Source organism: Zootoca vivipara, chromosome 13 (genome assembly GCF_965207765.1).
Source record: "Zootoca vivipara chromosome 13, rZooViv2.hap1.1, whole genome shotgun sequence".
NCBI lineage: Eukaryota > Metazoa > Chordata > Lepidosauria > Squamata > Lacertidae > Zootoca > Zootoca vivipara.
The window spans coordinates 14,393,996-14,419,460 of NC_142596.1; the positions used below are offsets into that span (position 1 = coordinate 14,393,996).

The following is a 25,465-nucleotide window of genomic DNA, read 5'->3' on the forward strand; positions in this document are numbered from 1 at the left end:
AAGGAATGTTTTTGCCTGGCACTTAAAGACATGTGATGAGAGGTTGTTCTTAAAAAGTATTGAGGTCCTGAGCAATTTAAGGCTTTATGGGTCAACACCAGCACTTTGAATTGGGCCCAGAAACTAACTGACAGCCAGTGCAGTTGTGCCAGGATCAGTGTTATATGCCCCAAACATCGTGTTCTGGTGAGCAGTCTGGCCACAGAATTTTGCACCAGCTGAAGTTTCCAAACTGTCTTCAGAGGCAGCCCCATGTATTACTCATTGCAGTAATCCAACCTAGTGGTTACCAGAGCTTTGGCCACAGAAGTTAGACTACCTGGCCACCAGTCAAAGTTGACAGAAGGCACTCCACGCCACCGAGTATTACTTCCTTCTCCTTAAGAGGGAGTGTAACTCCTTCAAGAATAGGCAGTCTCCCCTCCATCCAGTCTAGGGAACTACCCACTAACAATTGACATAAGCTTTCACAAATTCTGCCCTTTTCGGCTCAGCTTTACTAATAAGCCATAATCTGTACCACTCTAAAAGAGGGCACATCTTTTTTTCAGCATATATGTTCTATTTTAGCATGAATTGTATAGGCTATGCATTATTTCCCTAGCATAAGCTAAGGCATGAAATCAGCTGAAAACAAGAATTTTGTGGTGAACACGTTTGAATCTGTTTTCTGTGTTTTTTTCTAGGCACAAATGCTTCTGCGTTTGACCAGCTTGTTCTTACACTTGCGTGGGACAGAGTTGACATTGCCAAAAATCATGTTTTTGTTTATGGACAGCAGTGGCTGGTATGTAGACATGGTTGTTCATAGCAGTGACTTATTAATAAGATGTTGAATTATTGTTAAGGAATTGTCTGTCAAAACCATAATGCTCTGGTGTAGACAGAAAGCTTCCTGATCACCTAATCATACAGTCTCAGACACTCTTTGCCTTTCCCTCTCCTATGCAAATTGCCCCCTTTCCCTGTTTGGAGCAAATTATATTTTGCAGACAACTGTACTTAGTGCGAAGATGAGTACTAAGAGCATAATGTGAACCAGCAAGGTGCTCAACAATCAAGTTGCCAGGTGATTGAGCAGGTGTGGTTGCCATGCAACTTCAGACACTCTTGGATCTCACTAGTAATTTAGGCCCATTTCAATCTGGTTTCTGATCTGGATTTGGCACTAACACTGCTTTCATTGGGGAGAAGAACAAGGAAGTGCAACCCTGTTAGCTCTTCTGGATTTATCTGTGCTGTTTGTTATGATTAATAGTGGTATCCATTCAAACTAAGTGTCTGTGGTGGGGATCATGAGCATTTCACTGCAGATACAACTTTCAGACTTTCAGTTGGCACAAAATAAAGTTCCTTGATGCAGAATTTGACTTCAGTCTCTTAAGAGGTGTCCAGATGCATAAGGAACAAAACAACTTTCCAAAATATATACCGTGTTTCTCCAAAAATAAGACACCGTCTTATATTTATTTTTCCTCAAAAACAACAACACAGTGGCTTATTTTCAGGAGATGTCTTATTTTTTTAATTAAGTATGGTACAGTTTAACCTACAAGGTTAAACTGCCTATCACTATGGCTTATTTTTGGGGTATGGCTTTTTTTGGGGTATGGCCTATTTTCGGGGTATGGCTTATTTTCGGAGAAACACATTAGTAGACTTTGGCATATACTAGTTTTCTCATTTCTCATATTATTTCAATTTAAGGATTGTCTTTATTTCTTCAGGTTGGGTCTTTGGAACAAGCTATGTTAGATGCCCTTGTGATGGATAGAGTTGCCTTTGTGAAACTTCTTATTGAAAATGGAGTGAGCATGCACAAATTTCTTACAATTCCCAGACTGGAAGAACTTTATAACACTGTAAGTGGATGCTAATTCTTATTTTTTAATTGTTATTAATTACATCCATTAGTCACTTTTTTGCCGTGTCAACAGAGTGATTTGCAATATTTTAAAAGCAAGAAACCCCAGATATATACATTAAAACCAACATTAAAAAAACTATAATGAAATATCCCACCCACATGAAAAGGCAATAGATAGTTAAAAGCCAAATGCCCGATTAAAAAGGAATTGGTTTTTCCTGGCACTTAAATATATTTAATGATGGCACCAGATGAGCCTTTCTTGGGAGAGCATTCCATAAGCAGGCAGCCACCTGTTTTCATGTTGCCACCCTCCAGATCTCCATGGAGAGGGCACACAAAGAAGGGCCTCAGATGATGATCACAGGGTCCAGGTTGATTCATATGTGGAATAAATTTAACAACAATTCTCTTAAGATTCCTAATTTGTATTTCTATTTCATTTATAATTTTCATATGAAAACATGCATTCAAAGTGAAATACTGTTTGAGATTGATTTGGGTAACAATTGAGGGGGGTGTTTAATGGAAGGTTGTCATTTTTATATCAGCAACTTTAAGTAACGGTACGTGTAAAACATGAGCCTGCATTCTGATTGTGCAAGTATTTGGAGCACACATTGAAGAAAATAATATTATTATCCTGCATTCAAGAGCTGATCTCAGCCAGCTTATGATGATGACATTGAGTTTACCTGTGGAAATTGAAATGCTGATTGCATCTTTTGGATATAAATAAGTTTATAGGGAATTTTTAATTACGTCCGCCTCTTGATGCTGTAGAAGCATATGCTGCTGTTGCTAATTTTGCTATCTGGTCTTTGACCACAATAAAGATTTATTGACTGCATCTTTTGGAAGAGCCAAATAGTTGACAAAATTCCTTCAGTAGCACCTTAAAGACCAACTAAGTTTTTATTTTGGTATGAGCTTTCATACCAAACTAAAAACTTAGTTGGTCTTTAAGGTGCTACTGAAGGAATTTTTTTATTTTGTTTCGACTCAGACCAACACGGCTACCTACCTGTAACTAGAACAAATAGTTGCCATTTCTTTCACAAGGCTAAAAAGTGATAAAATCTAGCTCAAGAGAAATGAGTGTGTTTTGAAACAGCAGAGGACTGAGAAATTAGATTCAAGGGATTAGTTGCAAACCCTCCTCACACTTCAGATGATTAGCCCCAAAATTATTGAGGAGAAAGGCTAGGAGGGAAATTACAGCTGCTACTGGAGCTTTCCTCTGCCAGTTACTGCCTTATTTTGGGTTACGGATTAAACCCTTAGGGAAGGTTGGACATCTCTTACTGACTCACAGGATTCTTCTAAGTGAAAAATACAAAAAAGCTGTTAATTATCAAAAGATCAGTTTTTATTTTCATGTTTGCAGGGAAGCATAGACTTTCTTTATGCCTGGTGAAAGCTTTGGTTAGGTAAAGGTAAAGGGACCCCGACCATTAGGTCCAGTCGCGGACGACTCTGGGGTTGCGCGATCATCTCCTCTATAGGCTGAGAAAGCCGGCGTTTGTCCGCAGACAGCTTCCAGGTCATGTAGCATGACTAAGCTGCTTCTGGCGAACCAGAGCACTGCACGAAAATGCCATTTACCTTCCCACCGGAGCGGTACCTATTTATCCGTATATTCCGGCATATAAGACGACTGGGCGTATAAGATGACCCCCCCCCAACTTTTCCAGTTAAAATATAGAGTTTGGGATATACTCGCCGTATTAATAAAATGACCTGGCGTATAAGACGACTCCCGACTTTTGAAAAGATTTTCCTGGGTTAAGAAGTAGTCTTATACGCAGGAATATACTGTACTTGCTTTCGAACTGCTAGGTTGGCAGGAACTGGGACCGAGCAACGGGAGCTCACCCTGTCTTTGGGGATTTGAACTGCCAACCTTCTTATCAGCAAGCCCTAGGCTCTGTGGTTTAGACCACAGCGCCACCCGTGTCCCCTTTGGTTAGGTAGAGCTGTTCTATAAGTATAGCAAATCAAATTGATATGGTGCTTCTCTTGGTTTTTTTAAAGCAGCACTCAAATTATTTAATCATGTAGAAGATAGTGCCTCTGTTTTAATTTAAAAAAATACTGAGTTATGTAGAACCTGGATAATTGAAAAAAGAAACAAGTTTGCAACCTGTCATTCTACTACTTTGTTTTGTCACATGCCTCAGTGTATCTAAAAGTCTGCATTCTTCTCTTCTACATCAAGAAACAAGGCCCAACAAATCCAGCATTGCTTCATCTTGTTCGAGATGTCAAACAGGTAGGGCTCTTGTTAAAATACTTCAACATCTCTAGATGCACACAAACCAGAAACTACATTTTAATTCCCCTTCTCGTATAGTCATTTTACTAATAACATTTTAAGCACTTACTGTGGTGTGTGTATAGTGGAGAACTTGGTTTCGGGTAATTTAAGAATTTTAGAACGTCATTCACAGAAAAAATGGATGCACTTTGCTTCATGTTCAAATGGATGCTTGTCCGTAGCTACATATTGCTTCATGTCCTTTCTGTGGAATTCCTTTCTAGGGAATTCATGCACAGGAAGGAGGAACGGCATGGATCTGGGCTGCTCCAGATACTCAAACCATAGTTTGGTGTTGCATCTAAACTGAGATGAGGAGTCACTTTGTTAGTCCATGTTGCCCAACTAGCAGTGACCCTGCATTAGATGCCCAGGTGTCTTTCCCTGTGGGGTGCTTGGGACTGAACACAGAACCACTTTCATGCAAAACATCCCTCAATCTCTTTATGCAGAATGATGTCATGTGATACAGAGATTGCAGCATGTATTATTGCTAAGTTAATATTGTCTTGTCCCAGGGAAACCTTCCTCCTGGATATAAACTCACTTTGATTGATGTGGGGCTTGTTGTGGAATATTTAATGGGAGGAACCTACAGATGCACCTACACACGAAAACGCTTCAGAGTGATATACAACAGTCTCAGTGGCAGCAATCGGGTATGTGGTTTCTTTTTTCTTTTTCTTTTTTGAAACAATGCATAAAAGGTAGTATTTAACCTTTTTAACCAATTCAGTTAATGTAAAGTAACAGCAGCTCATTTCTTAGAAGGGTGTTTCTCCTAGGATCTCTAGAGCGTTTTGTGTACTTGGAACTGTACACAATGCATGTATGTTTGCATCTGTCTGTTTCGAGACAATGGAGTACGCTGCCTGGGGCCGCAGGTGTACAAAACTCATAGTAGTGGTCATGGATTGGTTAGACACAGGAATGGTGGTAGGAACCAGCTTGGGAACTACCAAGGGAAGAAGGCTCAGAATACAGGGAGTGGTGGTGGGACAACGATGAGTGGTCAGAGAGAGAAGACAGTGAAGAGGAGGTGTCGGAAGCTGAAGATGTAACAGGGCTTAGTGAGCTAGGAGAGTGTGAAACAGAGAAGTCAGGAATCAGAGGCAGAAGCTGAAGCAGCTGAGTGGAAGAAGGGAGGTCAAGAGGCAGAGATGAGTCACACTTTTTTGCTGTTGTTTTTTTAAAAATTGAATATTTTCTTGATTTACAAAGATATACCGGTATGCAATGTCTCTCGTAACATTTTTACAAATCAGTTTCATTTGTTGAGACATTGGGAAGAAAGGGGAAAAGAGGTAGATGGGGGAGAGATGGGTGGGGTTGGGGTTGGGTGACGATGTTTCTATTTTACTTAATATAGAGTCACGGGTGTCTTTTCCTGCTGCGACAAGCTCCCCTCCCCCCATGACTCCTGGAACCAGGAGAGACATGAAATGGGAGGAGCCCTGGAGAGAAGGAGACATAGACGGCTGTGGGGAGGCAGGGACCTTTAGTCTTGGTAACTGATTTCATGGAATAAGACCTACAGGGAATGAGCTGCTCTGCTCCTTAGGCCTGACACTCAGCCAAGTCTGTGAAGATAATGTTTTTTTTTCTAATAAAGTTAGCTGACTTTGAACTATGCAATTTACTGGTCTGCTTTCTCTGTGACAGTATCAATAGTAATATACTGGACATGATCCAGCTGCACTTAAGTGCTTCGATTTTTGCTGGATTGTGCCCAAAGCATTTTGCATTATTATCTCAGCAAATATTAAAATAATATTGCAAGGTGAGCTACTATCATTCCAACGTTGTATATGGGGCTGAGTCTGAGAGACCTTGAACTGCCCTAGAGGCTTCTAGGAAGCTTGTAATCGACATGAGAGTCAAACTGAGACTCTTCACAGCTTATATTCTCACCACTATGCAAAAATAAGCTACTTTGTCTTGGCTATATACAAATATTTATGGTTTTGTCCTTCAGATAATGAGTTATTGTGCATCTCAATGATTTCACATAATTCAGGCACTGTACTACATTATAATCATGTTTTTCTGTTTCCCCACCACCAGCGGTCTGGTAGAAATGCTTCAGGCAGCACTCCTCAATTGCGTAAAAGCCATGAACCTTTTGGTAACAGGGTGGATAAGAAAGAGAAAATGCGACATAATCACTTCATTAAAACTGCCCAGCCTTACAAACCAAAGGTATGAGGCACACAGCTGCCCTTGAAAGAGATGAAGTTGGAACAGGGCTCTTGTTTTCATGATGTGATCTTGGCATGTACAGAGGTGTCTATAAATAGCGCATTGTAACAGCCTTTAAAGCACACATACCATGATTGAAATTGGAGTTGCAGAAGTGATAAAGATAATCACTACAATTGTAGCAGTTCCTTTTCTGAAACATGCAAATGAGCTGAGAAATTTCGAAAGCTAAATGAAAGTTCATTATCTCTGATTTTGTGGCCGTGGAACCTTGCTTGTATTTCCCCCTTTTGCTTCGGAGATGCTCACATGGCATTTCTTTGTAGCAAGGTTCTATCACAGGCTAAAATTATCTTATTTGTGGGTGGAGCTGCTAATTTTGATACTTTTCTTTATTATATATTTACTTGGGTTATTTGGGTGCCTTTCTTTGAATGATTCTTATATGAAATAATATCTTACTGGTGAGTTTTTTAACAAATATCTGATGTCTGAGTACCACATTTTACTGTTGTATTTTCTCTTTAAACTTTATAATTCTAGCTGCCCTTGTAAACTTTAAATTACTACTTTTTTTAAAAGGCCGATAACACTGCAGAAGAAGGAAAAAAGAAGCAAACCAAAGATGACATAGTAGATATTGATGATCCAGAAACAAGACGCTTTCCTTATCCTCTGAATGAGTTGTTACTGTGGGCAGTACTAATGAAGAGGCAAAAAATGGCTCTTTTTTTCTGGCAACATGGTGAAGAATCCATGGCAAAAGCCTTAGTGGCCTGCAAGCTATATCGTTCAATGGCCTATGAATCAAAACAAAGTGACCTTGTTGACGATACCTCGGAAGAACTGAAACAGTATTCAAAGTAAACATTCTATTTTGTTGAAATCCTTAAGACAAATTTCAGCTTCTTGTTTCATAGTAGTTGCTAGAAGTTAATGCTGAAGATGCAGAAATTGAAGAATGTCAGGTTAGGCTTTTGTAGATGATGGAGTTTAACCACAGTGCCATATGCATTTTTTTCTGTTTATTTCCCATAGCTGTAATCCATTCGCCCTTTTTGTCTGTTCTGGCTGGTTAATTACAATCTCTTGCTAGCTTTTCTAAAACCGCAAATCCTTGAATTATTTTTGTTCTGGTTAGATGTCACTTCCTGAAATCCAGCAACAGATAACTGGTCCAGGGAAATCTTGGGTATAGGTGCAGAAGAATGCATCAGGTACGCCTTTTTACTCACTCAGAGTAACAGGGAAGTGCTGAGATGAAACCAATTTTCTTTTCTGCCATACAGAGTTGTATCCACGGGTGTCTCCCTTACAACAGTACTAAGCAGGTTCTTCCATTCAGTTCAGGAAGTCCAGTGTTTTAAGTCTAGTATGTGTGAAAGAATTGGCATCTTTAATATCTTTGTGCATCTTTAATATTGTATGTCTTGTGATTTTTGCCCCCCACAGTGAGTTTGGGCAGCTGGCAGTTGAGCTATTAGAACAGTCATTCCGACAAGATGAAACTATGGCTATGAAGTTGCTAACTTACGAGCTAAAAAACTGGAGTAATGCCACCTGCCTTAAACTAGCAGTGTCTTCACGGCTCCGGCCTTTCGTAGCTCATACTTGTACACAAATGTTGTTGTCTGACATGTGGATGGGAAGGCTGAACATGAGGAAGAATTCATGGTACAAGGTAACTAGTCTGTAGATATACCTTCCTTGGAATCCATTTTTGCTGTTATTCTAGTAATGCTTAAGTGAAAGGGACATGTTGAAAGCATAGTCATGCAAAGTTTTCTTCACTGTAATCTTTATGTAGGCTAAGCAAAACAGCTCTTTAACATAAACAAAGTGAGAGGTGATACTGGAATGAAAAATAACTATTTTTTGATGCTTTATTATCTTTTTTAAAAAAGGTACAGAAATGTAGAAGGCAGAAACCAGGCAAGTAGCCCTTAACCACAGGTGGATACTTAGATCATCATGAGAACTAATCTACTACTAAAAATGTAGTGGTGAAACATTAACAGACTGAAACCCCCTTGTAAAATTGAAATGTCATTATGTTTTCTACGGGTAGTAAAGTAAAATTTGATGTAGAAACTTCATATTTATATTTTAGTAGCTGAAGCTGAGCAAGTGAGAAGGCTTAACAGAATTCAGACAAATCAGCAGGATGTGAGTGGGTGTAGGTTTTCAGAATGGCATATGTCAAGTAAACCATATAGTCTGCATTAACAATAAGATGTGTGTTTCTCTTTGGATACTGCACTGAAAATTTGCCCCACTATGTTAGAATATAATAAGAAAATTTTTATGTAAAAGTACAGTGTTGATACAGACCATCCTTAAGCATCATTTTAAAGTATGATGTGCTGTTGTCTGTCTTGTGTTCCAATTTGTCATCTCTAACTTGCTTTGCTAGTCAACTAAGAGTAACCCTCATTTTATGGTGGGTGGGTGGGTGTGCTTCACAATCTATTATTCTTCAATGGCATTAGGGAGATATGCTTTCTGCAGCCTCTACACAGTCTAATACTAATAAAAGCATTAGGATGAGGGGTAGAAATCTATTTGAGCACATTTTGTCTAACAACTTTTAAGAAATTGCAGATATTTTTTCCTCAAGAATATTATGGAATGTTCTATGTGTATCTGTAGTAGTTAAAAAAATTAAAACCTAATCATTCTACATCTTTTACTTGCTACCTGATATATTTTGCTGAAATGTGGGGGAGGAGGGAAGAGGGGACTTCTGTGTGCTGGGTAGTTCTGATTTTTGTTATTATTAAAAAAATGTCTTAGTGAATGAGAAGTATTTTGTCTTAATAACTTGATGTTCACATCTTACAGGTAATATTGAGCATCTTACTTCCCCCTACCATACTAATGCTAGAATACAAAACCAAGGCAGAAATGTCCCATATTCCACAGTCTCAAGATGCACATCAAATGACTATGGAAGACAGTGAAAACAACTTTCAAAACATAGCGGAAGAGATACCAATGGTAATTCTACACACAAACGCTAACACGTTTTTAACAACGAAGACTAACTTTACTCTCATACATGATTTTAAAATGTGTTATTTTAATGTTAGGAAGTGTTTAAAGAAGTAAGGGTCTTGGACAGTACAGAAGGAAAGCATGACATGGAGGCAACAATAAAACCCAAGAGGCTTCCCATTACGCGAAAGTTTTATGCCTTCTATCATGCACCAATAGTGAAATTCTGGTTTAACACGGTGAGTTTTTTGTTTCTGTTTTGTTTTGGAAAAAGAACTTTTGTTGTTGTTGAAAAAACTATTTTTCTTAATATTTATTTTTGACATTTTACTTTTTATAGTTGGCCTACTTGGGATTTCTGATGCTTTATACATTTGTGATTCTTGTGAAAATGGAAGAGCTGCCCTCAATTCAAGAATGGATTGTCATTGCATATATTTTCACGTTGGCTGTTGAGAAGATTCGTGAGGTATATTTGCATTTGTAACGTGCTCTTTAATGCAAAAGAGGATTTAAATACACTTTCAAGAGTCAGCATAAATACACTGTGCAAAAGTTGTAGAGAAGGTTGTACCTTTCCACGCTGTCCTGGTTAATGTAATGTCAAGCCATAATTAAAAATAAGCTATGGTTTAACTCAAAACAAGGAGCTGGTGCACACAACTAATACAGTACTCGCTTTGTGTCGCCACCATTCCTGGTGCTGCCCCATAGCCGAGAAACAAGCTGGTTGTCTAGTTTTGTCACATTCCTCAAACCTGGGCTCAGGGTTTGCTTCTCTCCAGGCAAACCAGGATTGGAAGCCAAGGTTTTTTCTTGACTTGACACTTGTTTCTGGCACGGTTCCCTCTGGTGCAGGGAGGAATGAAGGACACAGCTCTTCCATGTTAAAACAGAGATGGTCTAATCATGCCTGCCAGCTAGGTCCAGTGTTAAGGCTTCCCATGTTAAGGCTTCCAAGTCACCCACACCTAATGTTTGTGTAGAGCCTGCACACAAGAATGCAGGTTGCACAGGACCAACCACACAGTTGATACCCCTCCTAGTGTCTAAGATTCAACTCTGCATCTTGCTTATGCACATTGTTTATGCACAAAAGTGTTGTGCAATAGTTGGGTGTGTACATTGACATTTCATGGGTCCTTAAGTGACACAGTCATGTCTATGGACAGGACAAAAAAGTATGTGGTCGCTTCTGCTTTTCTCCTACATGCTGTTCATGGAACCACTTCCTACCATGGCTTCAGTCTTTGATTTACATTAAACTTGTTTTGTACCGATGTATGTATATAACTGCTACCTGCCTTTTAATGCCCTTTGATGTAAGACAAAATGAACTGTGTCCAATTTCTCATTATTTTTACAACAGATCTTTATGTCAGAGGCAGGCAAGATCAGTCAAAAGACTAAAGTATGGTTTAATGATTACTTCAATGTCAGTGATACTGTAGCCATTATCACATTCTTCATTGGTTTTGGACTAAGATTTGGAGCACAGGGAAACTTCAGTGAAGATACTTACAATTCAAATTACGTTTTCGTTGCTGGAAGGCTAACTTACTGCCTGAATATAATCTTTTGGTATGTGAGATTACTGGATTTTTTGGCTGTAAACCAACATGCTGGACCTTATGTCATGATGATTGGGAAAATGGTAAGCTATTATTATTATTATTATTATTATTATTATTATTATTATTATTATTATTATTATTCCACCCGATACTCGGAGGTCTCAGGGTGATTCACAGAATAAAATCAAAATATAAAACCACAAAATACATAATAAAAATAAAAACAACCTAATAAACCCCGTCTCCCCAAAAAACCTACATTTTAAAAGGGCATAGGATGTCAATCAGATCAACCAAAAGCCTGGTTAAAAAGGAATGTTTTTGCCTGGCATCTAAAGGTGTATAATGAAGGCGCCAGGCAAACTTCCCTGGGGAGAGCATTCCATAGATAGGGAGCCACTGCAGAAAAGGCCCCGTTCTCGTGTTGCCACCCTCCGAACCTCTCAAGGAGGCAGCACACGAAGAAGGGCCTCAGAAGATGATCTCAGGGTCCAGGTAGGTTCATATGGGAAGAGATGGTCCTTGAGATATATTTTAAAAATATTTTATTTGCAAACATTTCAGAAATGTTGTATTTTACAGTCATGTGAAACAGGTATTCCACCAATAAAGATGGACAGCTGTGTATTGGTTTTTCTAAGGCAGTTTGCTGAATGTGTAGAAGGAGGGCAGGTGGAGAAAAACAAGAAGCCACAATGTTGGCATGTGAAGTATTTCACAGCATATGATCAGTTTGAAATATTGTAGCAGGAAGTTCCACGAGTTCCCCAGTACTCCACTGCTGTTGGCACGCAGACATTTACACAAAAAGTCTCTCTAAGTTTATTGGGAACTTAGAAGTTGAACTTGTCAACAATTCAAAATACTGTAAGGGGAGGATTCATGAACTTTAAGGAAAACCGAAAACTCCCAGGCAGTAAGGGGTAAATTACCCAAAATAAAAAGTCCTGCCTGGGAGTTTTCAGTTTTCCTTAAAGTTCATAAATCCTCCCCTTATTTTGAATTGTTGACAAGTGACCTTGAGTCTTTACGAATGCAATAAGTTTATTTTTCCTTCTGAGGAAACGATAGATCATTTACAGTGAAACAAGATATTATTAGCTGGCAACTCGTTAAGGTTTTTTGAGTTATCTAAAGGTTTCTTTGATTTATTTATGTTTCTTTGAGTAGCTTCACTATATTATTCACTTTAATTCTAGATATCTCGTCTTAGGGATCTTTCACGGTTTAGACTCGTTCTGTGCTCATTATATTCCCGTGATTGTCTTTTTCGCTATCTCTAATTCAGGGGTCAGCAAACTTTTTCAGCAGGGGGCCTGTCCACTGTCCCTCAGATGTTGTGGGGGGCTGGACTATATTTTGAAAATATATATATCAATTCCTATGCCCCACAAATAACCCAGAGATGTATTTTAAATAAAAGGACACATTCTACTCATGTAAAAAACACGCTGATTCCCAGACTGTCCGCGGACTAGATTTAGAAGGCGATTGGGCCAGTTCAGGCAAGTTACCCCTTGGGATGGGTGGAATGTAGAGATTATTGTGATTGGCTGTGCTGTCCAGAAGTGATTGACCAGTGGAGATGGACAAAAACAAGTCCAGAGTGCCTCTAAATATGAGGCAATGTGTTGAATATGAATGTAAACAACAAAGAAGAGGTTGGGCTGTAGTTTTGGGGGTTTAAGTGAGGGGTCTCCACTGTTTTAACTGTTTCTCACTCTGTTTTAAACAGGTAGCCAACATGTTTTACATTGTAGTAATTATGGCACTTGTGCTGCTCAGTTTTGGAGTCCCCAGAAAGGCAATACTTTATCCTAATGAAAAACCATCCTGGGTTTTAGCAAGAGATATTGTCTTTCGACCCTATTGGATGATCTTTGGTGAAGTTTATGCCTATGAAATTGATGGTAAGATATTTTTATTCCTTCTATTTATTAGCAGGCGAGGGGCACTTTTTCGTGTGTCTAAAGAGCACAGAGATGGGAGGGCTAATCTAGAATCTATAAATCATAATGATTTTATTGCTTTATTGATATTTGTTTTTTAAAATTTTCTGGAGTTTAGCTGTGTTTTATCTAGATTGTTGTATACCCCACAAAGTGCGATGAAGTGTTTTATAAACCTTTCTAAATAAAAAAATATATGAAGGGATTATTTATGTATATTCTAACATATGTAATATTAAGGTATTATTTTAATCCAAGGGAAAAAACCTAAAATAAAAAACATGTTTAAACAAATTTAATTCTCTTTTGATTTTTAAAATTTTAGTTTTTCATCTACAATGATACCCCTCCCCACCTTCTCACTATATATAAGGGTCTGGTGACTTCTGTTTCAGTGTATCTGAAGAAGTGAGCATGCACATGAAAGCTCATACCAATGACAAACTTAGTTGGTCTCTAAGGTGCTACTGGAAGGAATTTTTTTTTTATAATGATGCATGTATTTGTTCAGAATATGAAAACAAAATTATTTTGGTAAACATGATTATATTTCTGGAAAAATGGGATATACATTTAATAAATATGGAGGAATTTTTATTTTATTTTATTGAAAAGCTTTATTTTTTCCCCTTCATTTTGAAGGGCACTGAAAGACAGTTCTCATCTGATTTAAATAAACTTTCCAGTTGCTGAGGTTGCAAGTTTGAGTATTTAATGCCCACAGACCTGTTTTATTCATAAATTTTCTGTTTAGGGATAAGCTGTGCAGCGGCTTCTGCTACTTGTATGTTGAAAAAGTATAGGTGATAATATTTTGTTGATGCACTATAAAGAGCTTTGCTTCTAAGTAATAAATAAATCTTGTCAAACATTTCTTTTACTTTTCTTAATCTGCAAAGTATGTGCAAATGATTCCCAGACAATCATACCATGTGTTACTGGAGCATGGCTGACACCCTTCCTTCAGGCCGTCTATCTTTTCGTGCAGTACATTATTATGGTCAATCTTCTCATCGCCTTTTTCAAGTATGTTTTTCACATTTTAAGTTTATATTAAATCAGTGCTTTAAAAAGTAGCTTGGTGATTATACGGCCATGGGGTACTCTTGGATGCATCTTTGTCACCAGAGGACCAAATGGGCTCTGTAGCTAGGAATACCTTTTACCAGCTTTGTCTAGTTTGCCAGCTATTGCCATTCCTGTGCAGGGATAACTGACAACCAATATGCATTGGTTGGATTCCAGCAATGTGCTCTTTGTGGGGCTGCCCTTGGGCCTGGTTTGGAAGCTCCAGCTGGTGCAAAATTTGGTGGCCAAATGCCTGATGGGGGCACATGACCAACAACATGTGACACCATCGTTAAAACATATGCACCGGCTGCCCATCTATGTCCAAGCCTTGTTGAAGGTCCTTGTATTAATTTACAAAGCCCTGAACAACTTTGGTCTATGGTACCAGTAGCTGAAATCATTTGCAAGAGTGTCAGAAGAATATGTAATGCTCTGCCAGCAGAAATTTAGCAGATGCCTCTTTTTTGAACCTTTAAATGTCTGCTGAAAATTTTTTCTCTGCTGACAGCCTTATGCAGGAAATTAAGAAAACATATTCCCATAATAGTTAGTTTATGGTCTCTGATTTTTTTAAGAATACATATTTTTAATTAAATATATATATTATTGTAAACGGCTTTGATTATTTTATGACATAGTGGTATATTTTTAATAAAATAAATGTGATAGAAGTTATGATCTTTGTTTTGTTTGTACTCTCTTTTAATATTTGTACAGAGCAGAATGTAAGATCATTGTTGCTAGTTTCTAAGATGATCAAACTAAAATGTTTGCCTTCTTTATTCTCTCTTTTTGTTTAGCAATGTATATTTACAGGTGAAAGCAATTTCCAACATTGTATGGAAATACCAGCGTTATCATTTTGTTATGGCATATCACGAGAAGCCTATCCTGCCCCCTCCTCTTATTATTCTTAGTCATATGGCTTCCCTATTCTGCTGTGTATGCAAGCAGAGAAAGAAAGACAAAACTTCTGATGGGCCAAGTAAGAACAAACAAAAATATGCAACGTTGGGTTGTTGTTTGCATTATGTGAAATCCAGGGATTGATAGGAGCCTGGTTTTTGTGTAGGGCCTATGCAAAATCCCACCCCTCAGTTCACTGTCCCATTAATGAATGGCAAAGTGGGAGTGGAGGCTCAAACAAGGACTTGTTCTCACCATCACCATGGACCTCTTTGGTAATTGGGAAGGACCTTGCACATCCATGTCAATCGCCTGACAATACCAAAACAAAACCAGCTGCCCCCTACAGAGGAAGATCGTTTGCATTTCAGCTTTCAATTCAAGCCAGCAATGTGAAGAAGGGACGCTTGCACTTATGGCAAGACCCTCTTGGGTGTTTGTTGTAAATGCAGATCCCGGCACTGTGCAAGTTTCTGATGGGCAACTCTGTAGCGCAACGGATTGCCGCAGAGTTGCTGACAGCACCAGTCTGCTTATTAGCACCAACATCAAAGCTCCCTTGCCAAGAACTATCAGGAACAATTTAAAGATCCCCATTGTTTCCTGCTTTCCCACTTGTCACATACCTGACATCACTTTGGGGCTTGGGCCAGACCTCCTGTGGGCCAGAGGATCCCCACCCTGATTAAGAGCTTCTTTTGTGAGCCAGTAATAGATATGTGGGGAAGGGGGTTTGAAATAGTCTGTTGTCATTTGTGTGCATTGTATTGCTCATCAGCCTCTCTCTTTACAGTGGTACCTTGATTCCCAAACTTAATCTGTTCCGGAAGTCCATTCTAAAACCAAAGTGTTCTAAAACTAAGGCACGTTTTCCCATAGAAAGTAATGCAAAATGGATTAATCCGTTCCAGACTTTTAAAAACAACCCCTAAAACAGCTTTTTAACATGAATTTTACTAACTAACAAGACCATTTCTGGGTTAGGGTTAATTTTAGGATTGGGTTAGGGTTAGGCTAAGGATTAGAATTAGGGTTGGAGACAGTATTGTTTTATGTTTTCTTGTGATTTTGATTCATTTGCGGTTGGTTTGCTTTTTTCAGTTTGTTGTGTTGCTGCTTTTTCATGAGTTGCAAGTTTGTTGGCTGCTCAGCTGGAGAGGAGCAGGCTCCGCCACACTTTTCCATTGAGAGGTGCATGGCTGCGTTCACCTCAGTAGAGAAGTTTAAAGGAGCATCGCGTGGCAACTATTCCCCCTGGCTGCCTTCAGTGGTGCAGGGGCTCTGATGCTGAGGTGGAGGCTCCTTTAAACTTCTGCCTTGAGGGGAGAAGTTTAAAGGAGCCCCCAGCCGTGAACCTCTCAATGGAAAGTGTGATGGAGCCTGCACCTCCCCAGCTGAGCTGCCACGAGAGATACCCGCCCTTGCTCCTGCTCACACAGGAGTAGGAGCTGAATCATGGCAGCTCAGCTAGGGAGCGTGAAGCCTCTGTTTCCCAGCTGAGAGATCCCCGCCCCTGTTCCTGCTTGAACAGGAGTAGGAGCTGGATCGGGCTGCTCAGCTGGGAAGGTGCAGGCTCCGTCACACTTTCCATTGAGGGGTTCGCGCTGGGAAGGGAGGCTTCGCGCTCTCCAGCTGAGCTGCCCTGATTCAGCTCTTACTCCCGTGCAAGCAGGAGCGGGGGCACTCAAAATGGAAGTGTGGCACTGAAAAAGGAAGTGTAACACTCAAAATGGAACAGTTCAGATTCCAAAAAAAAATTCGCAAACCAGAACACCTACAGTGGTACCTCGGTTTGCGAACGCAATCCATTCCACGGAGGCATTTGCTTGCCGAAGGCACGCTTCTGCGAGTGCGCAAAGCGCCGATCGCATCTGTGCATCTGACGCCGTGGAACCCGGATGTAAACACTTCCAGGTCCGCGGCTTTCGTAAACAGAGGTTTTCGTAAACGGAGGTAGTCGTAAACCGAGGTTCCACTGTACTTCCGGGTTTGCGGCGTTTGATTTCCAAGTTGTTCGTGAACTAAACTGTTCAAAAACCGAGGTACCATTGTACTTTAAAAGTATGTGAATAGATGTGTTAGTAACCCAACAAACAAACCATTTTGTGCATTATATTCTAGTGTACCTAACTTGGGGAAATTGAAAAAAAACCAGATATACTTATATCCAACACTCACGATGTGAGGTCCTTGACTAAGGGAATATAGTGGTACCTCGACTTACGAAGACAATCCATTCCGCAGCCGTCTTCGTAAGTTGAGGTTTTCGGTTCTTGAAGTGCCACTACGGCGCATGCGCGAAGCGCAATTTCGCACTTCTGTGCATGCGCCGACCGTGCGCGCCGCTCTGTGCAGGCACAGAACCCGTGTGCCAGGCGCGCGCGGCGAAAGGACTTTCGGGGGTTATCGACTTCAGAAGTCGAAACCTTCGGAAGTCAAAGCATTCGGATGTCGAGGTATGACTGTACTCATTTCCTTAGTTTTTCACTGTTTTTACTTCTTTTCTGCAGCAGTTTATTAGCAAGCTTCTGAAATGGATTGTTTCTTTAATTCTCTAGAACTGTTTCTAACAGAAGAAGATCAAAAGAAGCTTCATGATTTTGAAGAGTTGTGTGTTGAGATGTATTTCAATGAAAAAGATGATAAATTCCATTCTGGAAGTGAAGAGAGAATTAGAGTTACTTCTGAACGGTATGAAATAAGGAATGACCGTTGCAACCTTTTGTTTATAGTCAATGTAGCCACCTTCTTTTAAAAGTTTCAGGTTTTTTTCAGTTTTTCCAGGAGTGATTGGAACAGCTAATCGAATAGCGCATTTTCAGTTACTTTTAAATCAAACTCTGGTTTACATTTATCATAGCAGATGTTGACCAACTGTACAGCAGCCAGTTTTAACGTGGACTTTTGATTGATGGGGTCCATTATAAAAATTTCTAATTCCAGAGCATTATCCATTTTAGTCTGTTTGCATCAAAAGCAACACAGAGGCACATTTGAACATAAGCTTTCATGGTCTATAGCATGAAGCATTATCCTCATTTAGCAGATCTTTGTTGCACACTTAATCTCTCTAGTCTGGTTCACAGGTTGCTCTAAGCCAAACCATGGGTTAGTGCAGAATGCATGAGCTCAGGGGGAGGAAATCACGTCGCTCTTCCCTGGTCATTTTGTTGCTGAGCCCAACCTATAGTCTGGCTTAGTGTGTTGTCTGGACGTGGGCTTGTCGTTTAACTATTCTGGGCAAGCTACTGGACAAACCTTGCTAATTATACAAATTGTCTTCAAGATTGATTCAGTGATCTGGTCATACCTGATGCAGGGACGCAACACAGTTTCTTGGTGGGAGTTGATTTGGAAGGATGTAAGAGCAGAGCAGAAGACCAGTAAGGCAGACACACAGTACACAACCTTCTGTATGGGTGGGTTGTTATCAAAGAATCATAGAATTGCAGAGTTGGAAGGGCCCCTGAGGGTTATCTATTCCAACCCCCTGTTTTATGCTCACAGACCCTTAATTATTTGACATGGCATACTTGTAGTCTTCGTGTGTTTTGAGAAGTCCTTGCGTTCAGTGAAAAGTCTGATTCTCCTTTTTCTCTCCCAATGCTATCTTCTCCCTTCCCCTTCCAGTGTTGAGCAAATGTGCATCCAAATCAAGGAGGTTAGTGACAGAGTCAACTATATCAAGCGTTCCTTGCACTCTCTCGATACACAGATTGGCCACTTGCAAGACCTCTCTGCTCTTACAGTGGATACTTTGAAAACATTAACTGCCCAGAAGGCTTCAGAAGCTAGCAAGGTTCATAATGAAATTACACGAGAACTGAGTATCTCTAAGCATTTGGCACAAAACCCCATTGATGACGGTCCTTTAAGATCTTCCATGTGGAGAAAGCACAGCATTGGCAATGTATTTGGTTCTTCTTTTCCTCAAGTAATTGAGAGTAATAATGCTTTACTGTGCAACATTTCTATGCAAGATGAAAGAGATTCTGGGCATAAGATGACTGGGCCCCCCAAGAGGGATGAATTCAACTTTCCAGAGGCAGGTTCCTCGGGCAGTGCCTTAATTCCAAGAGCTCTATCTCCCCCAGAACTTCGTCAAAGAGTACAGGGTACAGACTCATCGAAATGCATTCAGAAAAATAAAAAGACGGGCACTTCGTTAAGCAGCATGCCACATCTAACATCTTCGACAGCTAAATTTTTCGTTAGCACTCCTTCTCAGCCCAGCTGTAAAAGCCAGTTAGAAAGTACCACAAAGGACGACCAGGTTGTAGTCCTTAAGGCTGCTGATGGAGAGAATGCTGTTGAATTTGGTGCATTTGTGGGTAAGTATAACACACCAAAATCTGTACTTCCAAAAGTTGCTATTGGTTGCCATGACTCTACTGCTTCTTGCACTGTTAGCCTTGCTACCACCTCCCAACCTTGTATTGAACCTGGAGGATGTGTTAATCATGGATTTATTCATGATGAAAGTTATACTAGTGCTGAGAGCTACACAGACAAACGGAATCCTCAGTCCTCTTCAAAGCGGAAGAAGAATGACGCAAAAACTAAATTACAGTTGACATCTGCTGATGAGGTCAGAAGTGACCCCAGTAATGATCTGAATGGGACACTGAATACTGAAGAACCTGCTGGAAGCATTCCAGAAACAGCACGAAAGGGTCATGATTTAAGTTCCAACACCACTGTACGTCTTCAGAAATTATGGATCAAATCTAAACCTCAAGGTTTGATTTATCAAAAATTGTATGGGAACTTTAGCGGAATTTGGTTGCAGGTGGTGCACTTTGCTTTTAACCTCTTAACTTCTGCAAACTATCAAAATGTTTCTTTACTTTGTAAATCAGCACTTAACCATTTTGGTGCAGATTCTGTTATTTATTCAAGTGGTGTTTTAACTGGGGGGGAAATTGCAAAATGGTGGCAGATTTTCTGTTTGTCAAAACAATGGGAGGAAAGGTGTGCTAACAAAATACTTTGAGTTCAGTTTATTCTATACCAGACATGCACAACCTGCGGCCCTCCAGATGTTTCTGGACTACAACTGCCATCAGCCCAAGCCAGCATAGCCAGTGATCAGGGATGATGGGAGGTGTAGTCCAACAACATCTGGAGGGCTGCAGGTTGTGCACCCCTGACCTAGACCATTTCTAAGGTAAGAGGTTTTTTTTGCCTCAGTGGCTCAAAGTGAGCATGGATGTTTTTTTATCTTGCAACATGATTTGTTATGATAACTTTTTAAAGATTACATTTAATTTAAACTTGTCAATGTTATCAGAAAATTCATTTCAGACTATGTACTCCAAAAGTGCCTTTAGCCATGTAGAGCCAATTTAATTTGGTAGATTGTGTTCATGTTATCCTGCTTTATTTCTGGGACCCCTGATGTCTCTGCAGTGGAAGCCTTTAAATAGAACCTTAAGCATGTAGACTCCTGATATGCCCCATGCCCCATTGCAATAAGCATGTAAGCCTCAAATATGAATAGAGGCTTCAGGAAGATCTGAGGATGGGATAGGCATGTGATTACAATCCTTTTTACTACAAGTTTGAGTAACATCTGCCTGAGGCCCAGATCTATTCTGAATGGACTTTACTTTGTATCTAACTTTTGCTAGTGCTTTTAAGCTACCAGTACTTTTTTTCTTTAAGCAAATATGTGTAAAGTCACATTTGTGTGTTTAATAGTTGATTCCCCATTCATGTGTTTTGAAAATAGCTGTAATAATTGTAAATGTATGTTTTTAATTAAAAAATGGGTGTGGGGAGAAGTTAGATACAAAGGCTCAAGATCAGGCTGTTTATATTTACTCCACTAACCACATAGCTGAATAATGGCACTTTTTTTTTTTACTGTGGCAAAAGGTTTGGTGCCGGGGTGCCTTCTCATTTATAATATAATCTTCATCCTTAATGTTCAGTCCTATAGAATTTTGGAGACAGAGGGGTGATAGCCCTGCGAAGACATTCAGCATATATGTGCAGTGGATGATCTCTGTGATCCCAAAGCTCAGTTCTGGCTCTACCTGCCACACACTCAATTGGTTTCATCTTCGCATAACGTTTTACATGTGAAATGACAATGTGCATAAACCTGAAATCATGATTTGTGCACCTCAGTTCCATGTAATGTACAGATTCCATTATTCAGGCCTATATGCTTTGGCCCCCACGTATGTATGTTTCTATGCAAATATATATCTAGTGTAAAAATGGCAAGCGAGGAAAGCTCTGCCCACTACACAGGCAATCTGAATGTTGGCATAGGTTAATTATTTTGAATGGGTGTGAGAAAGGGTGGGAAAGAGAACACCATGGGCCATGTCATTGTTATTTTCTTACATTTTGAGGGTGAAGTTTATATTTTTAAAATCTATTGTGTTGAACTGTGCTTTTTCTACTAATAGTTACATTTTGTAAAAATACCGATATCTACACTGCTTGGTTCTAAAAGCAAAGAACACGCTCACAGCTTTGAAACCAGGGTAGTGATATGAAAAATTTCCTCTGATATATTTTTTCTTATGTCATCACTTTTATGTGGGAAAAGCAATAGTTCCTCAACCTACCATTAAAAATGTCAACTATCCTTCTATGTACTTTTCTGATCTCAGCAGTATCTTTTATCAAATTTGCATCTGTTTGGTGCTTCCCCTCTAAAATCTGCCATTTTATTTCTGTTCATATAATGGTGTCGCCAAAGGTCACAGGGACAGCATGGAATTGCAACGATTTAAAGAGACTGTGGCCAAGAGCAAAGAAAAAAGTGATGATATTGAGGTAAGAGGGAGATTGCTGCAGAAGTTGAGCAACAGCCCAAGCCAGGGTGAGAAACCTTTTTTCAGCCAAGGGCCACATTTCCTCAGGGCCACATGTCAGTGGTGGGTGTGGCAAAAGTGTGTCTGGCTAGACACACAGCATCCAGGCAAGCAAGAGGTACTTATCATACCCCAAGGGCACATTCCAGCCAGGTGAAATAACTAGAGGGAGGCACAGAGCAGGGCTAAGTGAGCTGTGTTGCTTAAGAGGAGGGGAGAATGATCTGCGCCGTGTCCTGAGGTCTTATTCCTAAACTGATACGGGGAGTTCACTTAAACTCAAATGTCAAATGCATGTGCATTCACTCATGTTACAGGATGGTTTTCAGTGGTGTTAACTAAGCAGCAGGCGCCTGTTGTACTTTGTCATCATAAGTTTGAGCTGCTAGCTGAGTAGTCCCAGGTTCAAAGACTTAAGGTGGTGGGGGAATTATATCTCAGAGGTAGTATATATATCCTGTACAGAGAAGGCCACAGGGTCTGATCCTGTCACCACCAGTTAAAGGAATCAAGACTGCCTGAGTAGTTAGGGATATCCCTGAGTAATCAGGGATTGGTTAGATCTGGGAAAAGGCAGCTTCCTATGCTTCAAGTTGCTGGGAAGCACAGCATTTTGGAGAGCATCAGTACTGTACTCAGTTTTAGCTTCTTTATAGATCTGGCCCAGACCATGGTGCAATCACAGTGTGTACCCAGAACTCCTAATGTCCTCTCCTGTTCTCTGAAGCATTCTTTTGTGCAATCTTATAGCACAAAGAGCTTGAATGTTTGCTGTAAGCTGCTTTGGGCACAGATCATTGTGGGAAAGTGGCATACCGGAATAATAATAATAATAATAATAATAATAATAATAATAATAATAATAAATAATAATAATAATAATAATTTTATTTATACCCCGCCCTTCCCAGTCAAGACCGGGCTCAGGGCGGCTAACAACAAGAATATCAAAGCGAGCATAAAAGAAACAATTCAATTAAAATGCAGATTAAATCCAATGTTAAAATTCAATTTTAAAATTAGGAATCTACAAGTGCAATGTAAGTAAATTCAATCAAACAAACATGGCAGTGTGGAGGAAACTTTGAGTCATGTGAGCATGCATGCGCATCTGAACACAAATATGAAATTTTAGACCAGGACTAAAACCTGCAGATGCCAGCTTTGAAGTGTTTCAGCTTTGAAGTAAGAGCCCTGGAATAACACTTGTAGGAAAACGGTCTTGAGACCCAAACCCAAATTTCTTGTTTCTGGCCCAGAGTTTATGAAATGTTTAAGACTGTTTATGAAATGTTTAAGACAGAGTTTAAGACTGTTAAAGCCACTTCACTACTAACCTAAGTTTAAAAAGTCATTTATTGTTACCTTCTACAGGAGCAACAAGAAGATTTCAAAAAAGCAATTTTGGAAGGCATCGAGACAACAAAGCAACAGGTATAACTTTGCCATTTGTATTCCATCTCTTCATTGTTGCATCAAATAGACAGTAACATTTGAATGTTCCTTCAAAAAGCAAGTGTGTGTCCACATAGTCACTTCTGTACTGTGTAGCAACTTTCAAGTGGTGACACAAATAAGATTATTTGAGTAGAGTTGTGAATTATGACATTGTTATTTGTTGAATACACAGGGTGGTGGTAATGCAGAAGGCAACCTGAGGCCTGTCAGTTCTTGTGGTGGGTTTACCGACTTTCATAGAAGCTCATTAGCAGCACTATCAGAGCAAAGTAAGTACAGTAAACACATTAATTTCTGAACTCTGAATTTTCTGAAATAATACTAATATACATCAGTTTTTCCTTTGTGCCGTTTTCTGTATTTTAAAAACTGCTTTACAGTATTTTACAAAACGCAGCCATTGTGGCTAAAATTTGACTGAGGAAACTGGCATTGGAGAGAGAGGGGCTTCTTGGTTCTTTCTTCCTCATTTCTTTCCCTAATGAAAATTGTCCTCCTACTGACTTTATCCCTGCTGGCTAAAAGCTGCTGCTGCTCATGCCTTTTCCTGTGAGTGCAGCTTGGTGGGAGTGAGTTTTGGTGGGGAAAAGAACAGGGGCATCAGTGGTTGAGGCCTTATTACCCAGCAGTCAGCGCCTGCTTCAGGTTGCAGCCTCGGTGACTGCATTCTGTAAACAAGCCATCCCTAAAAATAATTGTGGAATTACATAAATGCATAGTTGCTCCATCATCAGTCAATTAAACTTTGAGTGATTGGGAGCAATGTGAACTGTCAATAGGCCTACTGGGAGGTGAGAGTGGCACCCATCTTTGCTATTTAGAAACTTGTCTTCCTTCTAACAGTAGCTTTTGACTGATAGCCAGACAGCTTCTTTAAGCACAAGGTTTTAATGTCCCCAGCAGATTTTTTTTTAAAATTGTGTGACGCACAAACTTACGGTTCTATGCCCCAAACAAGCCTTTGAAGGTCCTTTAAGTTTCAAATGAGTTTTGCCGTGTGCCCAATATGTGCGCCTGAAGCATAGTCTTGTGATTCATTGTATCTAAGCCCATGTATGTATGAAAGCAAGTATCTTGCTTTCCCTGCAGGATCTTAAAGACACATAGGTTGAAGAATTGGTAGTATTTGCTGGCATGTCAAAAGGTGGCTGTTCTAATTGCAAAATCATTTTTCAGTGCACAATAAGAGCAGAAGACCATCAGTTGAAGAGCCTCATCAGGCAGATTCCAAGGCGGCCTTACTCACAGTGAGTAAAACATAATAACGATCCATACAATATTTCCCCTGGGTATCTATGGAAAGAACCCAGGAAAAACAAAAATTGAATCATAGTAGCAATTGATAGAAAGCAGTACAAGGCAACACAGTTCACTGCCCATCACAATTTATTGTGACCTGTTATGGTAGTGCAGGTAACTTGCAACTTATGTGCATTTAACTTGTGCACATTCAGCTTTACATACTTGGCAGGTTAAAAAAATAGAAATAGAAGTGGACAGGCATTCAGGAAAAGGAGTCCTTGGAAACCCCACTGGCCATTGAACCCAATGTGTTTTGACTATACAGGATTTTGACTTTACATCCTATAATCTCCATGTAAGTTGAGAGTCACCTGTAGTCTCCAAATTGGCAGTTTTTTATTTTCTTGAAATGTGCTGGGCAAATTTGTCCTCTCTAGCTCTCATGCTTAAGAGTAGGGGTTGTAGGTCATGGCAAGAGCAAATTGTAATAGGTCTTCAAGGAGAAAATAATGGACTATGTCCATATGGCATTTGCACCTTCACACCACCTTTTTGAGTGCTGGCAGAATGTTCATGCCATTTCTGCCTGCACAGCTAATAGAGCCTGTTCAAGTAAGCAAGCTCAAGGTAAGGCAGGTATCTGTCAGGCTATGGCTGCATTTGCTACATAGTTGCAATCCTAGTCTCTTCATCCAGGCACTTTTGCTGAACAGATTGCACAATTTCTTTTGACCAGCAGACGTAGCAATGCTTCATAAGCATATTGAGGCTGAAAACATCTTCACAACTAAAACTTTTTGAGTGAGCCTTGTAGTGCTCTTCCAAAAGTGTGATACATTGCTTCTAAAACCATCAATTACCGTTATGTACGAAATAGGTGCATCTCTCTTTTTTTTCTAGCAGGATTGGTTACAAGGTCGACCGTCATATAGCAATCAAATGTAAGTAAAGTCTAAATGGCAATACTCAAAACTGTCCAGGTATCTCCAAACTCCCCAGGAGTTGGGGAGGCATTGAGTGAGCTGCAGTATTCTCCCTGTGTGCCAGCACTCTGCACA

General features: G+C 39.8%; 1 protein-coding gene across 4 annotated transcripts in view; it reads left to right on the forward strand.

Annotated features, from left to right (window-relative positions):
* Positions 1 to 25,465, forward strand: part of TRPM7 (transient receptor potential cation channel subfamily M member 7) — a 71,475-nt gene that overhangs the window by 36,739 nt on the left and 9,271 nt on the right. The window contains exons 11-31 of one of the 4 annotated variants that reach the window (XM_060282971.2): positions 687 to 787; positions 1,728 to 1,862; positions 4,086 to 4,139; positions 4,703 to 4,843; positions 6,249 to 6,383; positions 6,966 to 7,246; positions 7,836 to 8,064; positions 9,225 to 9,380; positions 9,473 to 9,616; positions 9,718 to 9,846; positions 10,747 to 11,031; positions 12,687 to 12,861; positions 13,800 to 13,926; positions 14,772 to 14,956; positions 17,436 to 17,568; positions 18,508 to 19,616; positions 21,593 to 21,669; positions 23,082 to 23,141; positions 23,338 to 23,434; positions 24,342 to 24,412; positions 25,311 to 25,348. In XM_060282971.2, the coding sequence (XP_060138954.2) occupies positions 687 to 787; positions 1,728 to 1,862; positions 4,086 to 4,139; positions 4,703 to 4,843; positions 6,249 to 6,383; positions 6,966 to 7,246; positions 7,836 to 8,064; positions 9,225 to 9,380; positions 9,473 to 9,616; positions 9,718 to 9,846; positions 10,747 to 11,031; positions 12,687 to 12,861; positions 13,800 to 13,926; positions 14,772 to 14,956; positions 17,436 to 17,568; positions 18,508 to 19,616; positions 21,593 to 21,669; positions 23,082 to 23,141; positions 23,338 to 23,434; positions 24,342 to 24,412; positions 25,311 to 25,348 (3,862 nt within the window). Of the gene's footprint in view, positions 1 to 686; positions 788 to 1,727; positions 1,863 to 4,085; positions 4,140 to 4,702; positions 4,844 to 6,248; positions 6,384 to 6,965; positions 7,247 to 7,835; positions 8,065 to 9,224; positions 9,381 to 9,472; positions 9,617 to 9,717; positions 9,847 to 10,746; positions 11,032 to 12,686; positions 12,862 to 13,799; positions 13,927 to 14,771; positions 14,957 to 17,435; positions 17,569 to 18,507; positions 19,617 to 21,579; positions 21,670 to 23,081; positions 23,142 to 23,337; positions 23,435 to 24,341; positions 24,413 to 25,307; positions 25,349 to 25,465 lie in introns of all 4 variants that reach the window. The other 3 variants (XM_060282972.2, XM_060282973.2, XM_088657214.1) reach the window with 3 other exon arrangements.